This window comes from Saccopteryx leptura, chromosome 4 (assembly GCF_036850995.1).
Source record: "Saccopteryx leptura isolate mSacLep1 chromosome 4, mSacLep1_pri_phased_curated, whole genome shotgun sequence".
NCBI classification, from domain to species: Eukaryota; Metazoa; Chordata; class Mammalia; order Chiroptera; family Emballonuridae; genus Saccopteryx; species Saccopteryx leptura.
In genome coordinates this window covers 12,163,817-12,185,928 of record NC_089506.1, presented here as the reverse complement: position 1 = coordinate 12,185,928, position 22,112 = coordinate 12,163,817, and the positions used below count along the sequence as shown (strand labels likewise).

Sequence of the window (22,112 nt, the reverse complement as noted above, 5' to 3'; positions counted from 1 at the left end):
TCTTAGCAGATTCTGATTTTTAAAAAGGGTAACGTCTGTATTATTTTAAGCTTTCAAAATATGTGTAGCCTCACAGGACTTTGGTGTTTCGACAGGGAAACACTCCAAGAAAGAAAAAGAAGTTTCAGATTTGTAGGCAACACAAGGTTCCTTTGTAAAGACACCAGTCCCCCCTGGCCCACCGTCCCTGGTCACACGACAAGCCTGGCTCACAAGGCTCGGAAGCCCCTTCTGATGCCCCAGGTTCCAGAGAACGTGATTAACCTTCAGTTTACGCCCCGCGAGCCCAACCTGCGAAAGGTCCCGTGATTTACTCTCCGTCAAGTTAAGAAGCCTAGAGAAATAAGGAGCACAGCTCAGCTTTAATTTACAGCCTTCCAGTCGCCTGCTGCTCCCTCGGGGGCTTGCACAATACACAACGACACTCAACTCGGGCTCCGTTTTTACGCTGAGCTACAAAACAGACTTTCAACCTCCAAGGAGAAGGGTTATAGAGTGTGACCCAGAGACCTGACAGCTTCCCTGACAGGGGAGGCAAATCCAGGATGTGCTGCTGGCTTCAATTAACTGCCTTTCTGGGAGCCACACTTTCTGTGGCAATTGGCAGGCTCTCTGCTCATCGTCAGGCATTTTATGAGCACCCTGCTGGAGACCTCACAAAACCCCCAACAATACGAAGCAATAGAAGGTCAGTGTGGGAGTGCGTGCTGCCATGTCCACATGTCCACAGAGAGGGGGAGGTGGAAATGAGAGAAGCAGACGGGATAAGTCAACGGTTATGAGCAACTTCCGTGGCCATGATGAAAGGTACACAGTGAAACAGCTGGTATTTTCACAGAGCTGCCTATTACCAACATCCGGTGACAAAGAAAGGTCTATCTATCCATAGATACAGAGTTTGTAAAAATAAAAGTATCTGAACTCAGGGGAATTGATTGTTTAAAGAATTTGTTTTCTTCTTTTCCAAGTGAGAAGAGGGAAGATAGAGAGACAGACTCCTGCATGCACCCCAACTGGGATCCACCTGGCAAGCCCCATCTGGGGCCAATGCTCTGCCCATCTGGGGCTGTTGCTTGCAATTGAGCTACTTTAAGTGCCTGAAGTAGAGGTTCCACAGAGCCATCCTCAGTGCCTGTGCTTGAACCAATTGAGCCATGGCTGTGGGAGGGGAAGAAGAGAGAGAAAGAGAGAGAGAGAGAGGGGAGCGGGATGGGGGGGGGGAGGTTAGTAAAGCAGACGGGTGCTTCTCCTGTGTGCTCTGACCGGGAATTGAACCCAGGACATTCACATGCCGGGTTGACGCTCTACCACCGAGCCAACTTGCCAGGCCTCTATTGTTTTTAAAATGCTACAAACGCACCTCATTTTGCTCCACCTGCCCTGAAGGTTCACAACTATCCAGGTTCTCCACCTGCCCTGAAGGTCCGGCTCACAACTATCCAGGTGCTCCTCCTGCCCTGAAGGTTCACAACTATCCAGGTGCTCCACCTGCCCTGAAGGTCCGGCTCACAACTATCCAGGTGCTCCACCTGCCCTGAAGGTTCACAACTATCCAGGTTCTCCACCTGCCCTGAAGGTGCACAACTATCCAGGTGCTCCGCCTGCCCTGAAGGTCCGGCTCACAACTATCCAGGTGCTCCGCCTGCCCTGAAGGTTCACAACTATCCAGGTGCTCCGCCTGCCCTGAAGGTTCGGCTCACAACTATCCAGGTGCTCCACCTGCCCTGAGGGTTCGGCTCACAACTATCCAGGTGCTCCACCTGCCCTGAAGGTTCACAACTATCCAGGTGCTCCGCCTGCCCTGAAGGTTCACAACTATCCAGGTGCTCCACCTGCCCTGAAGGTTCACAACCATCCAGGTGCTCCGCCTGCCCTGAAGGTTCACAACCATCCAGGTGCTCCACCTGCCCTGAAGGTTCACAACCATCCAGGTGCTCCTCCTGCCCTGAAGGTTCACAACCATCCAGGTGCTCCGCCTGCCCTGAAGGTTCACAACTATCCAGGTGCTCCGCCTGCCCTGAAGGTTCACAACCATCCAGGTGCTCCACCTGCCCTGAAGGTTCACAACCATCCAGGTGCTCCGCCTGCCCTGAAGGTTCACAACCATCCAGGGGCTCCGCCTGCCCTGAAGGTTCACAACCATCCAGGTGCTCCGCCTGCCCTGAAGGTTCACAACCATCCAGGTGCTCCGCCTGCCCTGAAGGTTCACAACCATCCAGGTGCTCCGCCTGCCCTGAAGGTTCACAACCATCCAGGTGCTCCGCCTGCCCTGAAGGTTCACAACTATCCAGGTGCTCCGCCTGCCCTGAGGGTTCGGCTCACAACCATCCAGGTGCTCCACCTGCCCTGAAGGTTCACAACCATCCAGGTGCTCCGCCTGCCCTGAAGGTTCACAACCATCCAGGTGCTCCGCCTGCCCTGAAGGCTCACAACCATCCAGGTGCTCCACCTGCCCTGAAGGTTCACAACCATCCAGGTGCTCCACCTGCCCTGAAGGTTCACAACCATCCAGGTGCTCCACCTGCCCTGAAGGTTCACAACCATCCAGGGGCTCCACCTGCCCTGAAGGTTCACAACCATCCAGGTGCTCCGCCTGCCCTGAAGGTTCACAACCATCCAGGTGCTCCGCCTGCCCTGAGGGTTCGGCTCACAACCATCCAGGTGCTCCGCCTGCCCTGAAGGTTCACAACCATCCAGGTGCTCCGCCTGCCCTGAAGGTCCGGCTCACAACCATCCAGGTGCTCCGCCTGCCCTGAAGGTTCACAACCATCCAGGTTCTCCACCTGCCCTGAAGGTTCACAACCATCCAGGTGCTCTGCCTGCCCTGAAGGTTCACAACCATCCAGGTGCTCCGCCTGCCCTGAAGGTTCACAACCATCCAGGTGCTCCACCTGCCCTGAAGGTTCGGCTCACAACTATCCAGGTGCTCCTCCTGCCCTGAAGGTTCACAACCATCCAGGTGCTCCGCCTGCCCTGAAGGTTCACAACCATCCAGGTGCTCCACCTGCCCTGAAGGTTCGGCTCACAACTATCCAGGTGCTCCTCCTGCCCTGAAGGTTCACAACCATCCAGGTGCTCCACCTGCCCTGAAGGTTCGGCTCACAACCATCCAGGTGCTCCGCCTGCCCTGAAGGTTCACAACCATCCAGGTGCTCCGCCTGCCCTGAAGGTTCACAACCATCCAGGTTCTCCACCTGCCCTGAAGGTTCACAACCATCCAGGTTCTCCACCTGCCCTGAAGGTTCACAACCATCCAGGTGCTCCGCCTGCCCTGAAGGTTCACAACCATCCAGGTTCTCCACCTGCCCTGAAGGTTCACAACCATCCAGGTGCTCCACCTGCCCTGAAGGTTCACAACCATCCAGGTGCTCCGCCTGCCCTGAAGGTTCACAACCATCCAGGTGCTCCACCTGCCCTGAAGGTTCGGCTCACAACTATCCAGGTGCTCCTCCTGCCCTGAAGGTTCACAACTATCCAGGTGCTCCTCCTGCCCTGAAGGTTCACAACTATCCAGGTGCTCCTCCTGCCCTGAAGGTTCACAACCATCCAGGTGCTCCGCCTGCCCTGAAGGTTCACAACCATCCAGGTGCTCCTCCTGCCCTGAAGGTTCACAACTATCCAGGTGCTCCTCCTGCCCTGAAGGTTCACAACCATCCAGGGGCTCCGCCTGCCCTGAAGGTTCACAACCATCCAGGTGCTCCTCCTGCCCTGAAGGTTCACAACCATCCAAGTGCTCCGCCTGCCCTGAAGGTTCACAACCATCCAGGTGCTCCTCCTGCCCTGAAGGTTCACAACCATCCAGGTGCTCCGCCTGCCCTGAAGGTTCACAACCATCCAGGTGCTCCGCCTGCCCTGAAGGTTCACAACCATCCAGGTGCTCCGCCTGCCCTGAAGGTTCGGTTCTTTCTGGCCGTGCAGTCCTCAAGGTGCATAGATATCCCTGAGTCTCACGTACACTGAAAGCGTATTAGGTTTGACCTCCAACAGATCACAGAATTTTGCAACTAGAAGCACTCTTTGTGGCCATCTAATCCGATCCTCTTGTTTGAGAGACAAGTGTATAAAATCCTACTTGAGCACGAAAAAAAAGGGCACAGGGCCATGCACTTTCTATGGCGTCTGTACAGGCTGGCTTGTTTTACTGAATGACTTTCTGTTTGAGGAGGAGGAGGAGGAGGAGGAGGAGCTGTGGAGGAAATGACAGGGACGGCAGCGAGCACGAGGTTGGCAGGGACGTCACAGGATCTGGCTCCAGGGCCTCCTGGCCCTGCTGGTGTCATCACTCTGTCTTCCCTTTCACTCAGACCCGAAACAAGGACCTCCAGCACAAACCAGTGACCCTTTTACCGGGTGTCACCAGGCTATCTGGAGAGTTTCGGCCTTGTATTGTGAAAACAAAACAAAACAATAGCATTTTGTACATGAGTTTCAACTCCTCTAACAAAAGTTTTACGCTGCACTGTTAACAGCGGCCCCATATGACGGTCACAGGAATGGTCTGGGAAGACCTCGCCATGGCGGGGAGGACGCGGACCGCGGATCGGCACCCACATCTCAAGGACGCTTACTCAGGCTGGAGTTGTCCAGGGAACGGCCGTCTTCATGCTGAGTCAGACACCCCGAAGACGGCAGCTCGGGCTCTCCCCACCTGCCCTGCTGCCTTGCGCTCCACCCAGCTCTCTGGGGGGTTGCGTGGACTTTACAAAGGCACAGCGAGCGTCTCCCTCATGCCGTCCCTGAGCCTCCGGCCCTGGCCACCGGTTTTCCTGTTGAGCCAAGGTGTGCCCTGAGGTTTCTTGGCACCTAGCTAGGCACACTGGAGGAACAACTCTGCAGCCCGGCCAGCGTGAGGGGACCCCAGACGACTTCCCGGGGCTGGCCTGTCCTGTCCGACGGCACACACAGCGGCCACGCCTACCTCGCCTCTCCTCTGCTCCCGGGCCGCACCCCCTTTGCGAGGCTGTGGAGCAGGAGCGCCTACGTCAGGCTCCCCAAGGTCACAGGAGCGCCCTCCCTGAGCTCTTCTCGCCCCTCAGAATCTCGGTGTGCAAACCGATGACGAAACCAACTCCGTGCTGCTCCATCCCATAATACAGGTCAGAAATCCTCTATTAAGACAGAACTAAATTTCTAAGCGCAATCATCAATGCCACTTATGTGAGGATGACTTACATTGTCGGCAGAAGCTTACTATGGGGCCAGAACCATGCAGAAGTAGGTATCATTTAATGACTAAATGACTGCCAATTAAGATAAAAATACAGCACTGTTTTACAGAAATCTCTGCAGTATCGCTCTTCTAAAGATGCTTCTGAAGGTGGAACAACACCGCTCACAGCCCCCCCCCCCCACTCAGAAGGGCATGGCTGTGACATTCCCGATGCAAAGTGGGAGGGCCCGTGGTCTGTGACATGTCCCGGGCGATTCCGAGGGAGGGGCAGCTGGTACCTGTCCCAATGGGCACTGCTGTGGTAGTGACACAGGCCTGCTCTGTGAGCGAAATGCACCCGCTGTGGCACTGCGGTCACCTCTCCTGGCCAGTGACGCCTGACTTTCGGAGGCGTCGGGCTGTGTCGAGACTGTAAAAAGCAGAGCCCCGCATGCCCAGGGCAGCGCCCGGCTGGGGGTGCTGGCTCTGTGCTCAGCACAGGGGCGGTGGCTGCAGGCAGGGACTTTAGCCAGCACCCCCATTTTTAGATGGCAATTTGCAAGAGGGGCAATCAAAATGCTAATGCTTTGGGGACAGCAAGGGACACGCCACTCATGTCACATCATGCTGACAGACACGACACTTTTCAAAGAGGTCACTTACAAGAGAGGAGTTCAACTCCACATGATGGCTGGAAAACCGGCCCGACATTCCTGTGGTCATTTCCGTCACTACGGACAGACAGACGGACGGAAAGAGCGGAGTGAGGTGCGGTAAGGCCGCTTTCTCCTCACCGCTGTCCCAGAACAGCCTGTCAGGGAGCGGAGGCTGCACACTGTGCTGCCCAGCTCCCGGGAAAGCCTGACTGACGTGACCTGACAATGTTCCTAGACCCTGGTGTTCCCGGATCCTGGTCCCACCGGGGCGCAGCCTGGCCCACGGGCGCCCACACTGTGGCCATGTCTAACTCTGAGGGCAGGCACAGGCCCTCAGGTGCCCCAGCCGTGCCCACCAGCCAGCGTCCCACCACTGGTCACACGCTGCGTTTATCCCCTCACCAGCAGGTTGAGGGGAAATCCTTTGTTCTCGGGGCAGATAAGGACACAGAAACTCGGAACAGAAGAGCATCCTGCCCGGCGAGCAAGATCAAGGGGCTTTAGTGAGGCCGAGGAGACTTCACCGAGGCTGGAGGGGCATTTATAGGCCGGGCCAGAGGCACCCTAGGACAGAGGGGGGGCACTAAGAGGTTTCTCTTTCTTCCAGGGAGCAAGTTCACCCAGGAAACCCTACTGGCACTAAACATGAACACACACTCTGACTGCTAAGGGACAAACCCTTACAACGACAGGTGCGCATCACGTCTGAGGGTGTAGGATGAAGACCAGCATCGCCCTAAAAACTGCAAACCTCACGTCATCTCTCAATACCAGCAAAAACTTGAGCAGAATTCTATAATGAAAGCTGAAAAGTACCGCTTAGGACAACAGTATGTTTATGATACTTTTACCTTTGAAAGGACATCTTAATCCTGTTTCTTTCAAATCAGTATTAGACATGCTGCTGGGATCTCGTCTGAGCTCCCCTCACTGTATCCTGTGGACACTGCCAACCCCGGGGACCTGGAAGGAGCCGCTCCTTCTAGCCGATGTCACATACACACCACCACACAGTCTTCCAAAGAGGTCCTCTTCAGGACACTCAGTGTCTCCGCCTCCCTTAGACAGCTCTGCCCTGGTCTACTTTACCTGCGGCCAGGAAGGACGCAGAACAGGCCCCGCAGAGACAAAAACCGCAACATAGGAAGACACACCCTCATGTGTTATTGTGAGTGTCCAACTATTGTTTCTGACAGTGAAGTCCTCAGTCTACCCGGAGGTGATTTTTTACATACGAGGCAGGGGTGCAATGCCATCTTTTCCCACGCAATCTCTTTTTCAGCTCCACTGACTCAACGGTCCCTCCTTAGCCACTGGCTGACATGCAACCCCAGGCCCTGAGCAGCGCTCTGCACGCCGGTGCCATTTCTGGGCTTCCGATTTCATGCCGGGACAAGTCTCTTGATTCTTCCACCAGTTCCATACCATTCATCTACCTCAGCAGCTTAACAAACCCTGGTTTCCTGTAGGGCAAGTCCTCTCTCTCTCCTCCTCCTCCAGAAGGTCCCGGCTATTTGTTCTTGTTCTTCATTTCCATGAAGAACAATGTAGGCATTTTGCTTGGAATTACAGTGACTCTGTGCTACTTTATAGGGTGAAGTGAGGATCTCCACAATGTTAATTCTTCCTCTATGTCAGGGCATTGGCAAATGATAGCCTGCCATTTGTTTTTGTCAATAAAGTTTTATTAGAGCACAGACACAGCCATCTCTTTACATCTTGCTGTGTCTGTGCTCCATGGCAGAGGTGAGCAGTAGTGGTGAGACCCTATGCCCACAAAGCCTGGACTACTTCACCTGTGGCCCGTCACAGGAAATGCATGCTGACCGCTACTCTGTGTGAATGTGGTATAATGCTCCATGAATTGGGGTATGTTTTAGAAAGCTTCTCATATGTTCCACACTGCTGCAGGTTTTTGTTGAACGTCGTCTTTGATACTATTGTAAATACCTTAATTAAATTTACTAGTTGTTTCTGGTTGGCGTATAGAAATGCAACGGAGTTTTATATATTGTTCCTCTATTTACATCACGCTAAGCTCTCTTATTATTTGTAATAACATGCAGGTTTTTTTATTGTGCATAGTCGTGTTACCTGTAAATAATTAGTTTTATCTTTCTCCTTTCTAATCTTTCTGTTTCTACTCTTCTCTTAACATTGGACAGAATTCCTGATAAAACGCTGAACAGAAGTGTGCAGTGTCTTCTGTCTGGTTTTAAAAAGCATGATTTCAAACTTCGTTTATTTAGGACCACGTGTGCTCTCAGTTACACTTTATCAAGTTGAAGAAATTCTTATCTGCTTTCTAACAGTTTAAACATGAATAACTACGGATTTTTCTCAATATTTTTCCTGCATCTATTGAGTTGATCAAATGGTTCTTTTCCTTAATCTGTTAAAATAATTAATTATACTAATCAGTTCTTTTAGTATTACAAAAATCCCGTACAATTCAACCTAGTCAAAATGTCATATCTTTTAAATACATTATTATAGATTTTACTTACTAATATTTTAGTTAGGATTTTTGCATCTATATTCATAAAAACATTGGCCTCTGAGTATCCTTTTTGATAATATCATTGTCTAGTTTTGTTACTAGGGATGAGGGCCCCACAGAATGATTTCTAGTGTCTAGTAAAGTGCACGTGAGGAGGAGAGCCCTGGCTGAGGAGCTCGGCTGGTTGGAGTGACGTCTGCTATACCACGGTGTGGTTTGCTCTCCAGTCAGGGCACGTAAAAGAATCAACCAGTGAAGGCATAAATAGGTGGAACAATAAATCAATATTTCTCTCACTTCCTCTCTCTCTATATAAAATCAATAAAAAAAATACAGTGGTACTTTGAGATACAAACAGACCAACATACAAATTTTTTTAAGATATGAGCTGCGACTCGGTCTGTATTTTTGTTCAAGATCTGAGCGAAATTCCGAGATACGAGTCATGATTCGGGAAGCTGCCGCTAGTTGGTGCGTTGGTGCATGGGTCCAGTATCGGCAGTTTGATATACGAGTTGACTGACTTACAAGCTCGGTTACAGAATGAATTAAATTCGTATCTCAAGGTACCTCTGTAAATAAAAAGTCAGCCCTGGCTGGTTGGCTCAGTGGTAGAGTGTCGGCCCGGCGTGTGGATGTCCCGGGTTCAATTCCTGGCTAGGGCACACACGAGAAGTGACAATCTGCTTCTCTACCCTTCCCCCTCTCACTTCTCTCTCTCTCTCTCTTCTCCGCCCCTCCTGCAGCCATGGCTCAATTGGAGCGAGTTGGCCCCGGATGCTGAGGATGGCTCCATGGCCTCCCCCTCAGGTGCTAAAAAATGGCTCCCATTGCAACAGAGCAACGGCCCAGATGGGAAGAGCATTACCCCCTAGTGGGCTTGCTGGGTGGATCCTGGTTGGGGCAAGTGTGGGAGTCTGTCTCTGCCTCCCTTCCTCTCACAAAAATAATAAAGTAAAATAAAATATAAAATAAAATAAAATGGAGAGAATCAATTCTTTGATAGTTTGGTGAAACTTATGTATCAAACATTTAGACCTTATGTTTTCTCTGTGGGTAGATTATTAGTCACTGCTTTCATTTCCTTAACAGGTATAGGGGAAAAAAAAGAGGTATAGGAGTTTAGATTTTTTTCTCCCTTCTTTCATTAGTTCTAATATGTTACCTTTTCCAAGATATTTGTCCAAATTGTGAGCATATATATATATAATATATATATATATATTTTTTTTTTTTTCAGAGAGAGAGAGGGATAGACAGGGACAGACAGACAGGAACAGAAAGAGATGAGAAGCATCAATCATTAGTTTTTCATTGCGCATTGCAACGCCTTAGTTTTTCATTGATTGCTTTCTCATATGTGCCTTGAACATGGGCCTTCAGCAGACCAAGTAACCCCTTGCTGGAGCCAGCAACCTTGGGTTCAAGATGGTGGGCTTTTTTTTTGCTCAAACCAGATGAGCCTGCACTCAATCTGGCGACCTCGGGGTCTGAAACCTGGGTCCTCTGCATCCCAGTCCAATGCTCTATCCACTGCGCCACCACCTGGTCAGGCATGAGCATATATTTTTTTAATTTTATTTTTCAATTACAGTGTACATTCAATATTACTGGTATTAGTTTCAGGTGTACAGCCTGGTGGTTACACAATGATATACTTTGCAAAGTTCCCCTGATATTTCTAGTGTTCCCCTGGCACCACCCACAGTTATTACAGTATTATTGACTGCACTGCAATATATATGCCGTGACTATTTTGTAACTACTAATCTGTACTTCTCAGTCCCTTCACCTGTTTCACCCAGCCGCCCCGCCCCCAGGAACCATCATCTGCTCTCTGTGTCTATGAGTGTTTATTCTGTTTGTCTATTTTGTTCTTTAGAGTCCACACACAGCACTGCAGCATTATTCACAAGAGCCAAAAAGTGGGCGTATATTTTTGATAGTATTCAAATATTCCTTAAATTTCACATTGATATGTAGTTCTGTCCCTCTACACTTTTATAATTTTCTCTGTATCTTTTCTTCATCAATTTTGTCAGAGCTTTGTCAATTTTTAAAAGTTCTTTCAAAGAACCAACTTTTTGCTTTATCGAGCTTGTCATTATGCGATAGACATTAGCTATCTTTGATGAGGTCAGCTGGAGAGAAATACATAACAAACAACTCATGAATAATCCTTATCAAAGTGGTATGAAGTTAAAGAAAAAGTCCCAAGCTTTTACAATTATTAATACCCAGGGACCCAGAATTTCATGTCATGACAAACTAGAAACAAAGAAACAACAAAAACCCCAAAGGTGCAAAGTTCTGTTTATAGCTCTAGTTGTCAAACTCCACCCAACTTTGAAAACCTCTGACCTGTAAGGGCCAAAGATTGTAATACTTCTTCATGATATTAAGGTTGGTCAATGTCAGCCAAGAGTTTGAAATTATTATTAATGTTGAGTTGAAAGACTCAAGACAGTGAAAATGATGATGATTATTATTAAGGTTACAAACATAAGAGTAGGTCATTCCAACTTTTAGCTCAATCTCCCATTTTGCAAGAAGAGAGCCACGCTGTGGCTCTGCGGTCCTGCAGGCTCTCGGCCATGCCCTTCCCTGCCGGGACCTCTCCTGGACAGGTACTGTCATTGCGGGGTTCCCACCTGCTGGGCCTCTTCACCCCTTGCAGGATGAAGTTCCCCTGTCCACCTTCTAGACCAGTTTGAACGCCACTTCCTCCTGGGACCTCTCCCGATCTCACCAGGGAGTGACTTTGCTTCCTTACGAGAATCTAGGTCCTCTCTTTTATCAAATCACACAATTTTCAAAGGCACGACAGTGTCTAATCGTCCTGTTATCCGCTGCAGGGTCAAACGCAAGAGCTACAGTTCAGCTCCCCACTGAGCAGACATTTACTGAGACTCTATTGTATGTGAAGGTTTCTTTCTATCAGGTGGGATGTAATACAGATATATGATATGTTTTGTTGCTTAAACTTTCTCTAAAAATTGTTGGAAAAAAATTACTGGTTTCAGTTTGATCCCTGAAATTCATATGTTGTTTCTGAGTTCCACCTAGAATTAGCAGTGTTGGTCAGTTAAGTGACTCAAAGTTTCTCTAAAGCACCATACAGTATGTGATTAAAAATAACTTGGACCAAAAAGAGAAGTTTATATTATGGATAAGTTTCTGTTAGTTTAAGGAAGTGACTGATTTATTTCAGATTTCCATTCAAAGGGTCTGAAAGAAAATAATGTTTTGGCATTTGCAGTATTTTGGCTATGTGGAAAATTCTATTTGTATACTACATATGGATGTCAACATCCACTCATATACTAAAATACAAAATCTAATCTTGAGAGAATAAATCAATGTCATCAATATGCAGGTTCTCGAAATGTTTGGTCATATTTAGGTGGAATAATAATAGAAATTTTCCCTTAAAATACCCCAGTTTCAAACCAGCGATTTTTACCCTCTTCCACATAGCTGTTTTTACGGTGAAAGGCAAGGGAGAATGTGTGAAGTGCAATCCTTCATAAAGGTGAAAAGGAATGTAAACACACTGGAGAGCTAAAATTAGCAATACATTCGGGAGATGTGGTTAATGAATTTTGAAGGCCTACTTGGAAATGTCAATCAAAAGTTATTTATGTTAAAAATGATACTGTATTTATTTGCCACGTCTTGTGTAGAGACAAAGAAAAAGGTGGAGCAGCAATGAGGGTGACCACCCCTCCCATCAGGAGGCCACTGGCCAGCAGAGCAGCACCTGAGGGGTGGGGGGGCCTCTAATCTGCACCGTGTGGGCGGGCAGTGCCACTCAGCAACATCCTGGGTTAACAAAGGCCACCACCGGGTGGATATGAGGACTAGAGGGGAGCCACGGTGGCAGCCGGGTGCACGCAGGCTTTAGGAAGAGGACGCGGCCCTCGGGGCCAGGGCCGCGGCGCCGTACCTGCTTCTCGGCCTGGCGGAGCAGCCGCTGGAACCGCTCGTCCTCCAGCACGCCCGGCGGCAGGTCCGTCTCGCCCCGCGCCTTCAGCGCCTCCAGCCGCTGGCGCAGGCCCCGCAGCGCCTGCAGCTCGTCGTTGAGGCGGCTCTGCCGGGTCCGCGAGGCCTGCAGGTCCAGCTCCAGGTCCAGGGAGGTGCGCACCGGGCACTCCTGCGCCGCTCTCCTGAGCACGGGCTGGCAGACCGCCTGCACATTCGGGGAACAAACAACAAGACGCCCTTACTCCCCTGGAGCCACCGTTCTGCGCTTTCCGCGTCCTGGGCCGGGCCAGGCGGCATTTCCTTGTGCCCTTGAGGGAGGCGTCACCAGCCAAGCGGATCGCTCCGGCCAGTGCGACGTCCACAGTGGGACCGCTGTGTGCCACTTCCGGGAGGAAGCCGGGGTGCGATCTGGACATTTCTGTCACCTGCTGGAGGGACAGCCAAGACCCAGAGAGGGGTCCTGACCGAGGACAACAGGAGCAGAGCCGCAGCAATGGACAAGCAGCTAGTAGCTAAGCAAGAAACAGACCTTGACTGTTTCCAACCTCAGACAGTTTCCAGTTGTCACCACAGCGGGGGCCTAGGTTAGCCTGACCACTTGACCACACAACAGCCTCCCTCTGTGAAAAACACACACATGACAAGAAACGTACAATTCCTTCATTTCAGGACACAGAACTCTCCGGGGACCTCACCCCTTGTGCCACCGTGTCTGTAAGTGCCCGCGGAAGGCAGCCGGTCAGCACAGCGAAGATCTGGACTCCCTCCTCTAATCAACACTTCTGTCCTGGCCCCGTTCTTGATTTTCCATTGTCTAATATCAGCTGTCACCCCCACATCACTAGTGTTCTTCCTGCAGGTAATCTTACCCATTTATCAAGGACTAATTTGAATATGTATGGATGAATGTCTGCTGGGGTCTGTAGGCAAAACACTGAGAGGACAGCGTTTCTGACCTGCAGGATTTCAATTAGAGAACGGTAGGAGACACTGAGGTAGCCACATGCACGCCACAGGAAGTCGGGGAGGGAGTGATCGCTCAGCCCGGGTCAGACTGGCTTGAGGACAGGCATTCCAACAAGGCCGGGTGAAATTGCGTAAGCAAGGGGAACAAGAGGGCATTTCTTGTTTCCACGGTTGGCAGTGGGAATGGAAAATAAGAGCTTACTAATACAAGCTGGTACTGATACAAAAGAGGAGGAACTCAAACTTGAGAAGTATTCCAGCTTGAAGATCTGGAACAATGGGGTCATGACAGATGAAAGAGGGGGCCTGTCTACTCCTTTCCTTATTTCAGAGCCTTGGCCCACAGTTGACTAGCTTTCAGTGTCTTTTCCTGGTCCAACACATACTGCTATAACATCCTCTGACATTCTGTAACATTCTTATTATCAGGTCCCTTCAGTCAACCTTTGCTCCATCAAACTATCACACAGCAGAATCACATAGACATATACCCTTTTTGACTGCCTTACTCATTTTTCGAAATCAGATATCCTTCTAGTTGTCATGCAGAGGTCTTTCTAAAGACCCTAACCTGTGGCGGCCTGCTGGTAAGTGTTTAACAACTGGCTCACTCATTTGTAGGGCTGGCCTATTTCTCTGGTGTAAATACTCTTGCCATGACTATTTCCAAGCTGTCGGTGATGTCACCGAATTGGAAACAGTTGTGCACCAACAACTCTCAGGGGCCAGAGAGCCTGGCACTTTGCTCTTCTGGCCGGGTAAACCTTTTACTCATCTTTGCAGGTGCTTGTTTTCTTACACCTACCCGTACACCTTTTTTATGAGGTAACTCCTCAGTCAGAATACCGGTCCCCATTCACTTCTACCAACCCCCTGTCTGCTTTAGAAGTCATCCAGCAATCATCTCCTACACTGCATCTCAGGATTAACCTTTGTCCGGTTCACCAGTTCTTATCACCGAGTTTATCAGTGACGTGACTGTTATCTGGCTCCACCTGAGTCACCCACGCTTCCGGATAAAAATCTCTCTGAAGAGCGCTACGCTCCTTTCAAAGCATGCGCTGCTTAAAGATGCTGCCATGTGAGGATTGAGGAGACTTTCATTCAAGATAATGTAAATGTAGATGCTTCTAGTGAAGAAAGGTTTGATCATCTGAAAGAGCCACACCTCAAAATTCCCTGAAAATGTTGGTAAGTAATGGTAGTATTTTTAACTTTAGGAAAAGAAACATGCTTTTCACTTTCAAGTGACTATGATGTTAAACCAGGGGACTCTAATGCTGCCTGGTCGTGCCCTAGCGCTTTGCACTCAGCAGCAGTAAACCAGGGAGTCACTAGTGAGGTGACGACTCTGTGTCACCTGTCCAGTCTAGCCCCCATCTTTGTCCACAGTGCCTAAGCCCTGACCCAGCCCCATGGCTCCTTGTCCCTGGATATGATTTCCTACCTGCCCCTGTGGCACTTCACACCAGCTACCCACAGTAGCCAGTATCCATCGCCACCCCCAACCAAGCTGCCATTTTCATTTGGAATTGTACCCGGGCGTCAAGGTCACAGACTTCCCCCGTGAGGCCTTTCGGTTCTTCTAACAGCAGAGCTCACACCTTTCCAAGCACCACACTTTAACAGTCCTGTGTGCCTCCCCATCCCACCTCCCTGCCCTGGAGGTGCCCATCACGCCTGCGCCCAAAGCGCTCCGCATTCTCTATACACGCTATAAACTGAAATAAAACAGCTCAGTAAATTATTACTGAAACAAATCATTAGTGAACAAATAACTTCCCGTTACTATTTTAACCGTCGCTAAGTAAACAGAAATTTTTGAGCTACTTGAACTGTCCAACCCTTTCATTTATTTAAATATTCTGTTATTAAAATAAAAAGATTTATCCTCTAAAGGTCACCCAGAGACCCATGGCCTCCTGGCTAACCCGACTTGAGCCTTCCCATCAGCATTGAGGTTAAGCTTCTAAGAATATCCATTTCTAAGCAAGTAACTAAAACCATGTTGGTCCTTTACGGGGACGCATGCGTTCAGAGACGGTAACGGCTGCTTGACTTTCCCACGCTGGCTCACGCCCCAGGCGTGGTGTGGGAACCCCGCATCCCCCAGCAGGAACGTGGCCACCCTCCGCCCTTCATCGATCCCGCGGACTAATCTCCAGTCTTAATTAGCTTGGGATCCAAACCCGTGACGAGCCAAGGCTCTCAAGCACGTCCTCTCTTCCCCTCTGAAATGGACGTGACATTTGCGTCTCTACAACCACAGCTGCTTCGTTCAAGGGCCTCAGAGCAAGAAGCAAGGACGATCAACAGTTCCGGTATTGTCACGTCACGGCCGGGACGCGGGGCGGGCCGAGGACCGTGGCTGTTGCGCGGGGAATACGTACCCGTTTGACCCTCAGGCTGCGCCGCTCGGTGGAGTTTCTCACGAACAGAGATTTTTTAGCCAGGGTTGAGCTGTCACTGTCGCTTCGATTTAACTGTCAATGAAGGATATAAGATAAAAGAAAACAGAAAAATACTGTGTAACAGGATGCTGGCGGAAGCTGATAATCACGAGTATCAGATAAAGCAGGGTGACCACCGTTTATTTCTTAAAGAAAATCCTCGCCGAACAAGCTTTTCTCTATTCTGTGCTTTCTTAATTTTTTAAATAAATAATTTAAACAATTGCCTTTCGGTGGCAGTTATCAGAAGTCACACGTGAAGACCATTGCACATACTCTTAAATAAAGTTATCCTTTGTATTTTTAGCTAGTATGCAACATTCATTTTTAAAAGGAAGGCTGATGGAGAGTCTACGTCAGAGGTAAGACACAGTTTGCACAACCTGGAAAACTCAGCTCAGCCCATTCTCACTCCCGGCTGGCTTCAGGTCTTTGCTGAAATGTCGCCTTATCACTGAAGGTTGCTCCAAACTCGACTCAATTTTGCGACCCTTGTCCTCACCGTTCCCAGTCCCTCTTAGCTTGCTGTGCTGTTTTCATGGCACTGGTCTCCGTCCTAAACGCTTCACATTCAGGCATGCTTACTGTTTGGCTTGACTCACAAGGATGTAGGCTGTGCGAGGGCAGAGCTTGGGTCTCTGTTTGCAGACAAACCCCAAGCATCTAGAATCATGCTTAATAGCAGGTGCTTAATAAAAACATTTGTTGAATTGAATGAATAAATCTTAACAGTATTTTCTAACCCATTTCATAATAGTAAACCTGTATTATTATAAGTCGTAAATACTACTGGAACTAGAATTTGGTAAATCAGTATAACACCTAGAATCAATTATAACACCTAGTTTTCCACAGAACTAGGACTCTGATTCAATGTCTAGAGGCATTATTAAAAGATGATTTTTGTTCTAAAACCCAATTCACGATTTTTGGTTAAGCAGGGCTAACACCGTAGATGATATACGACAGACATCTACAAAAGATAAATCTCAAGTGGCTTTAAAGTTTCTAAATACAGACTGAAGTCCAAATATACTTAGCAACCAGGTCCTCAATTTCATTATTTGACAAATAAAGGACACTAGAGCTAATGAGCCATTACATTTGGGAAAAGGGGAAAGAAAAAAATCCTCAAAATGAAACTAAAAAGAACTGTAAGCGTGTGATATTCATGTGTATTTTATAAAAGCCATGTCTAGCCGTCGGTATCTGTGGTCGGAATGTGAAGATCCCTGGACACAAGAGTGCACCAGGCACCCGGCCAGAGGTCCCTTACCCGGCAGATGTACTGGCTGCGCTCCCCCGGGGAGAAGGTCTGGGAGCGCACGATCACGCTGCTCCGCACCAGGGGGCGCTGGCGCGCACTCAGCCCACTGCGCTCTTTGGGGCGAACGGCCAGGCCGGCCTCATCAGCCTCATCCGTGTTCGTCTCTTTATCAACCTGGAACAGAGGCCTTTGTCAGGAGCCAATACACGTGGATACATTTGTGCCCCTTTCTTCTAAGTACAAAAGCCACAGCTAACCCTGCAACAGAGACTCACTAGAGCCACTTCTGGGAGAAGGGCTTCGTGTACCCCGATGGGAACCCCACAGGTGGACCCACGGGTGCCACCTCTAACAGGTTAGGCGTCAAGAATGAAGGTTCACATTCCCAGAGGGTACACATGGCGCTGTAAACAATCTTACTTGGGCATGCCTCACCATTTATCATTAAACTGATCAGGTTTTCTTCAGACTAAATGATGGAAGTAATTAAATATAAGATGAAAATATACTACAAAGGTATAGGTTTACATAGAATATGCAAATATATGTTCACATCCATATGAAGTCTTCAGTCAGGGTACCTTTTTCTCGGGAATAAGGAACTGAAATCGCCTAAACTTGTAACAACATCCCAACTTTACTGGCATCCTCAAAGCTTGAACCCCCCTCCCCCCCACGTCTGTCACCTAACTAGCAAAGTCACATGTTTAATAACTTGGCAGGTGCCTGTGCCTAGATTGTGTCATGTGCCACCTTCCAGAGGAGATTTCAATTAGAATGCCATCTAACCCAAGTGAACTTTACATGTTTACTTCATGCTTGACATTGAAATAAATCTATAGCATTTAGGAAACAACACAATTAAGGAGTCATCCTGGTGTTAGCCAAGCAATTCCGAAAACGCTTGGAATAAGTATGCACAGAACATTCACAAGATCTGAACAGCACTCCTTATCTTCTCATATGAAAGCTAAGTGGAGGATGAATACTCCATTTAAAAACTTCACAGCATTTACAAGGCTTCTTACAGCCTACGCCCACAAAGGACTGCCAGGCCGGCCTCAGCACGCAGTCTGCATGGGAGACGGCACCCGGAGAGACAGACTGGTCAGCGCAGTGCCCGCTCGAGCCGGGCCTGAGGAGAGAGTGGCTGGAAATAGTCACCAGGGTGGGCGTTCCCGGAGGCGGGTGACTCCCGAGGTCTTCGGCACAGGTGTTTTCTCTCCTGCTCGTGTCCTCGTTCGTCTCCGGCACACTCGGGCATGCCCGTGAGTCTTCTGTGCGGCTACTGCCCTGTGGCAACGTAACCTCAGCCTCTTCTTCGGCCACCATTTCATCGGAGGCCTCTCTCAGCATCGTTAGCCTTCGGTCACACAGAACAAGACACACGTTAAGTCAAGCAGGCACGGCTGTGAACGGAACGGCTGGGGCCCCGTCGCCCGGCATCCAGGCAACGAGCGACAGACACACAATGACTCAAGCTATTTCTTCAGCTTGGATTTTTACTAAAACACTCTCGTGAAAAATAAAATTATTTCTAAAAATCTACAGCAAAATTATCATAGTTAGGGACTAAAATAGTTAAATTCATGAAATTGGACCTAATTCCTAGAGATTAAAATAGAAATACAGTATACTGAAACACAAAGTTTAGCTCTGCCACTTAAAAATACTGTCACTCATATAACTTAACTTGTTATTTTTTGTTCACTTCTTGTAAAATTAATCGTAAATGGAGCAGAGCGACTCTCTACTAAGCGCAAATAAAGACATGAGGATTAAAAATGCCCATGACCAACCGCCGTGCTCACGGTCTTGCAGGGGCCGAACCCGGCGGGAGGGGAGTTTTACTACTGCAATAACAGAAGACTCTTAGTGCCCTTGGACCCCGTCTTCAAGAGCCACAGCACGGGCTTGGGTGGCATCACAAGTAGTGTTCCAGCACACTGTAGGGTTTGTATTCTGTATGAACTCTCCTGGCATGACAGGAAAGCAAGACTACTGGGGGGTTTGGACCATCTCATGCTGTGCTGAGTCTCATGGTCCAAGAAAGCAAACATTTTCTCTATCAATAACGAAAGGTCGAGCTTCACCTGTGCTTGGTGACATACCGACCAGTTGGCACAGACTCAGATTAAACAAATGCCTCATCACCCAATGAAGGGGGACTGGCAATGGATACTGTGAGTTATACATTCCTTCATGTGGAGGAGTAATATTTTTTGAAACGGGCATGAAACAATGCATTTTACACACGCAAAAAAGGCTTATTCTCTAAAGATACCTTGATAAAACTTATTTTTATGTTCATTTTTGTATTTTTGTAGTGCTCTGATTTTTATTCACTATAAAGGGCTTTTGATAAGAACAAAGTATATCTGTACCTTTTTACATCATTAAAAATGTAGTAAGGTGTTCCTTCTGAATGTCCATGCTTTTGTTATTTGTGATATCTCTTGTCATTCTAATTTGTGAAATATTTTATATGCACACACACATACACACAAATGCATGGTATATATGTATACACACATATCTAATAGCAGTTCAAACATAACAGTATAACTATATAAAAATTAATTCAAATGATTTCACATGTATACTTAAAAACAGATGCAATCACTAAAATTTGTTTTTAGAGAAAATAGTATAAACCAGGAAAGATATCATTCCTCATGAATATGTAAATCTAGACAAAAGCTATAATAATCTCCCCCCGCCCATTTTTTAAATAAAAGGATGGGGTATGAATTATGAGAAGTGAACAGAGAAGTGACCAATCAGAAACTGTTTTCTAAATATCCACTCTGACTTATCAAAGCCTAAATGGTACTTCTGGTAGTTTAAGGGAAAAGAGAGTCAGTTTTTGAATTTATCTATAAATCTAAGATAGACTGCCATACCTTTCAAAATAGATAGCTTAAAGTTTAAAAAACTCAGGAAAGTGTTAAGAATTACCAAAGAGCTAGAGTCTCACTGATGTCAACTTTGCTGACAATCTCGTCGTCTCCTCCCTCAACTCCCTAGTGACCCAGGACAGCCGTTCCTTGGCGGGCAGCTCACTGGAGCCGCCCTGCTGTCCATGGTTCTAAGGCTGAACCCGTAGCTCTCCCTGAAAGTTGCTTATGAGAAACTAACCACACCACCTCCAGGTGTGTGACAGCCAGAGGAGAAGAGAGGATTACCAGTCTTCGTCGGGGCCGCCCTGCTCCTCTCCCTGCCCCGGGTCTTCCTCTTCCTGGGCCAGTTCTTGTTCCACCGCCAGCAGTTCAGCCGAAGTTCTTGCAAGTAAGGCCGACACTGCGTCCTACAGAATGGAGAACACACAGCAATTAGCAACGTACACTTCTAGAAATGACACTCATCAGACGGGGCTTCCAGTGGTGGAAATGCTGGTACCAGACCCAATTCTCCTGCTGAGAATATGAAAGATGAATGAAATAGATCCAAAAGCAAAAAACAAACAAACAAAAGCTCCAGCTGTTCTAAAGCAACGAAGAGCGTCGAAGGTGATCAGGACTAGAGGGCGAAGGTCCCAGGCGGAAGGGGAATGCACAACAGCCAACCGCCCGCCGCTGCTGCTCTCTCCCTGGGGGCTGGCGTCAGTTCGCGTGGCGGGGCGTAGGGACCAAACAGACGGTGGCTGCCCAGAACAGGGGCGCTGTTGGGGAATGCAAAGGGAAAACCTGAGTCGAGGACTACCATGCAGTCAGGGCGCAAGGAACCGGAGGAAAGTGCGCCCCGTTTTCTGCCCAATGTTCCCCACCGAGGCATCTGCCATTCCTAAGCTGCAAATGTCAAGCAGAGAAACAGCAAAAACCAGCTGGTTGGAGGCGTGAGTCAGCAGATATTCCAGCTGCCTCGCCATCCCAGGGAGAAAAAAAATGGAATTCAGGTCCCCCCAAGTGATCCAGGTGATCTGCCCATACTGTAATCTGCCGTCCTGAAAAATATTAAATCCCCTCTGGAGGAAGCTATCAGCCAGCGCCTCTACGGTTCTTCACACAACATCCAGTATTGCACTGAAAACAGGGCCCAGTGAGCGGAGGCCAAGAAAAGCAACGGACAGCAGAGGCAGACCCACGGGTGATCCAGAGACTGCAGTTATTCAGAGAAGAGATTTTAAATGTCACAATTAATATGTTTAAGAAAATTGATGAAATGATGGAGAATTTCACTAGAAAAAAAGATAGCATCGAAAAGAATAAAATTAACAGAAGAAGTGCAAACTCAGCCTCTGAAAACCTATAAAACATTATTGAAAGAAATTTAGGAAGGCCTGAATACATGGAAAGGCACCTTGTATTCACTGAGCAGAGGAATTAACCTGTTAAGATGATACCACCTCCAAATGGACCTACTGACTCAGTGCAAGCTCTATGAAAATTCTAGCTGTACTAGTTTTGTGGAAACTGACAGACTGGTACTAAAATTCATATGGACAAGCAAGGGAACCCAAACAATCTTGAAAAACAAAGTTTGATGACTCAAACTTTCTGATTTCAAAATAACTAAGCGATAGTAATCCAAGCAGTATGGTACTGGCATAAGTACAGACATGCAGATCAATAGAACAGAATTTAGAGTCCAGAACTATAAATGCTCATACTTATGGTCAACTGATTTTCATCAACGGTGTCAAGGTAATCCAACAGAGGAAAGCACAGGTTTTTCCAATAAACAGTGGTCGGGGCAATTGCATGACCACATACAAAAGAATGAATTTGAACCCATTCTTTACATCACACATGAAAATTAAAAAAAATAAAGAAATAAAAATAAAAAAGAATCAAAGGCCTAAAAATAAAGCTCAACTTTAAGACTCTCAGAAAGAAACACAGGAGTAAATCTTTGTGATGCTGGGTTTGGCTAGGCCTTCTTGGATATGACATCAACAGCGTAAGCAATAAAAAATAGACAATTTGCCTTTTATCCCAATTTAAAACTTTACTGCAAATGAAACCATCAAGAAAGTGAAAAGATGACCCACGGCATACGAGAAAAAATTCTGCTCACAAACATTAGGGGATATTTCAAAATGAATATGAAGCTATAAAATATCCTCTAATTTTTGTGAGCAGTATATTTGCAAATCATTTATTTGATAAGGGACTTGTATCAAGAATATATGAGGAACCCT

At 48.0% G+C, this 22,112-nt stretch overlaps 1 protein-coding gene across 1 annotated transcript in view; it reads right to left on the bottom strand.

Moving 5' to 3' along the window:
* WWC2 (WW and C2 domain containing 2) overlaps positions 1 to 22,112 on the bottom strand; it is a 169,885-nt gene that overhangs the window by 7,564 nt on the left and 140,209 nt on the right. The window contains exons 17-21 of the mRNA XM_066380135.1: positions 20,158 to 20,279; positions 18,137 to 18,335; positions 16,982 to 17,146; positions 15,646 to 15,738; positions 12,252 to 12,494 (exon numbers count right to left, since the gene is read on the bottom strand). Coding sequence (XP_066236232.1) covers positions 12,252 to 12,494; positions 15,646 to 15,738; positions 16,982 to 17,146; positions 18,137 to 18,335; positions 20,158 to 20,279 — 822 coding nt within the window. The remainder of the gene's footprint in view (positions 1 to 12,251; positions 12,495 to 15,645; positions 15,739 to 16,981; positions 17,147 to 18,136; positions 18,336 to 20,157; positions 20,280 to 22,112) is intronic.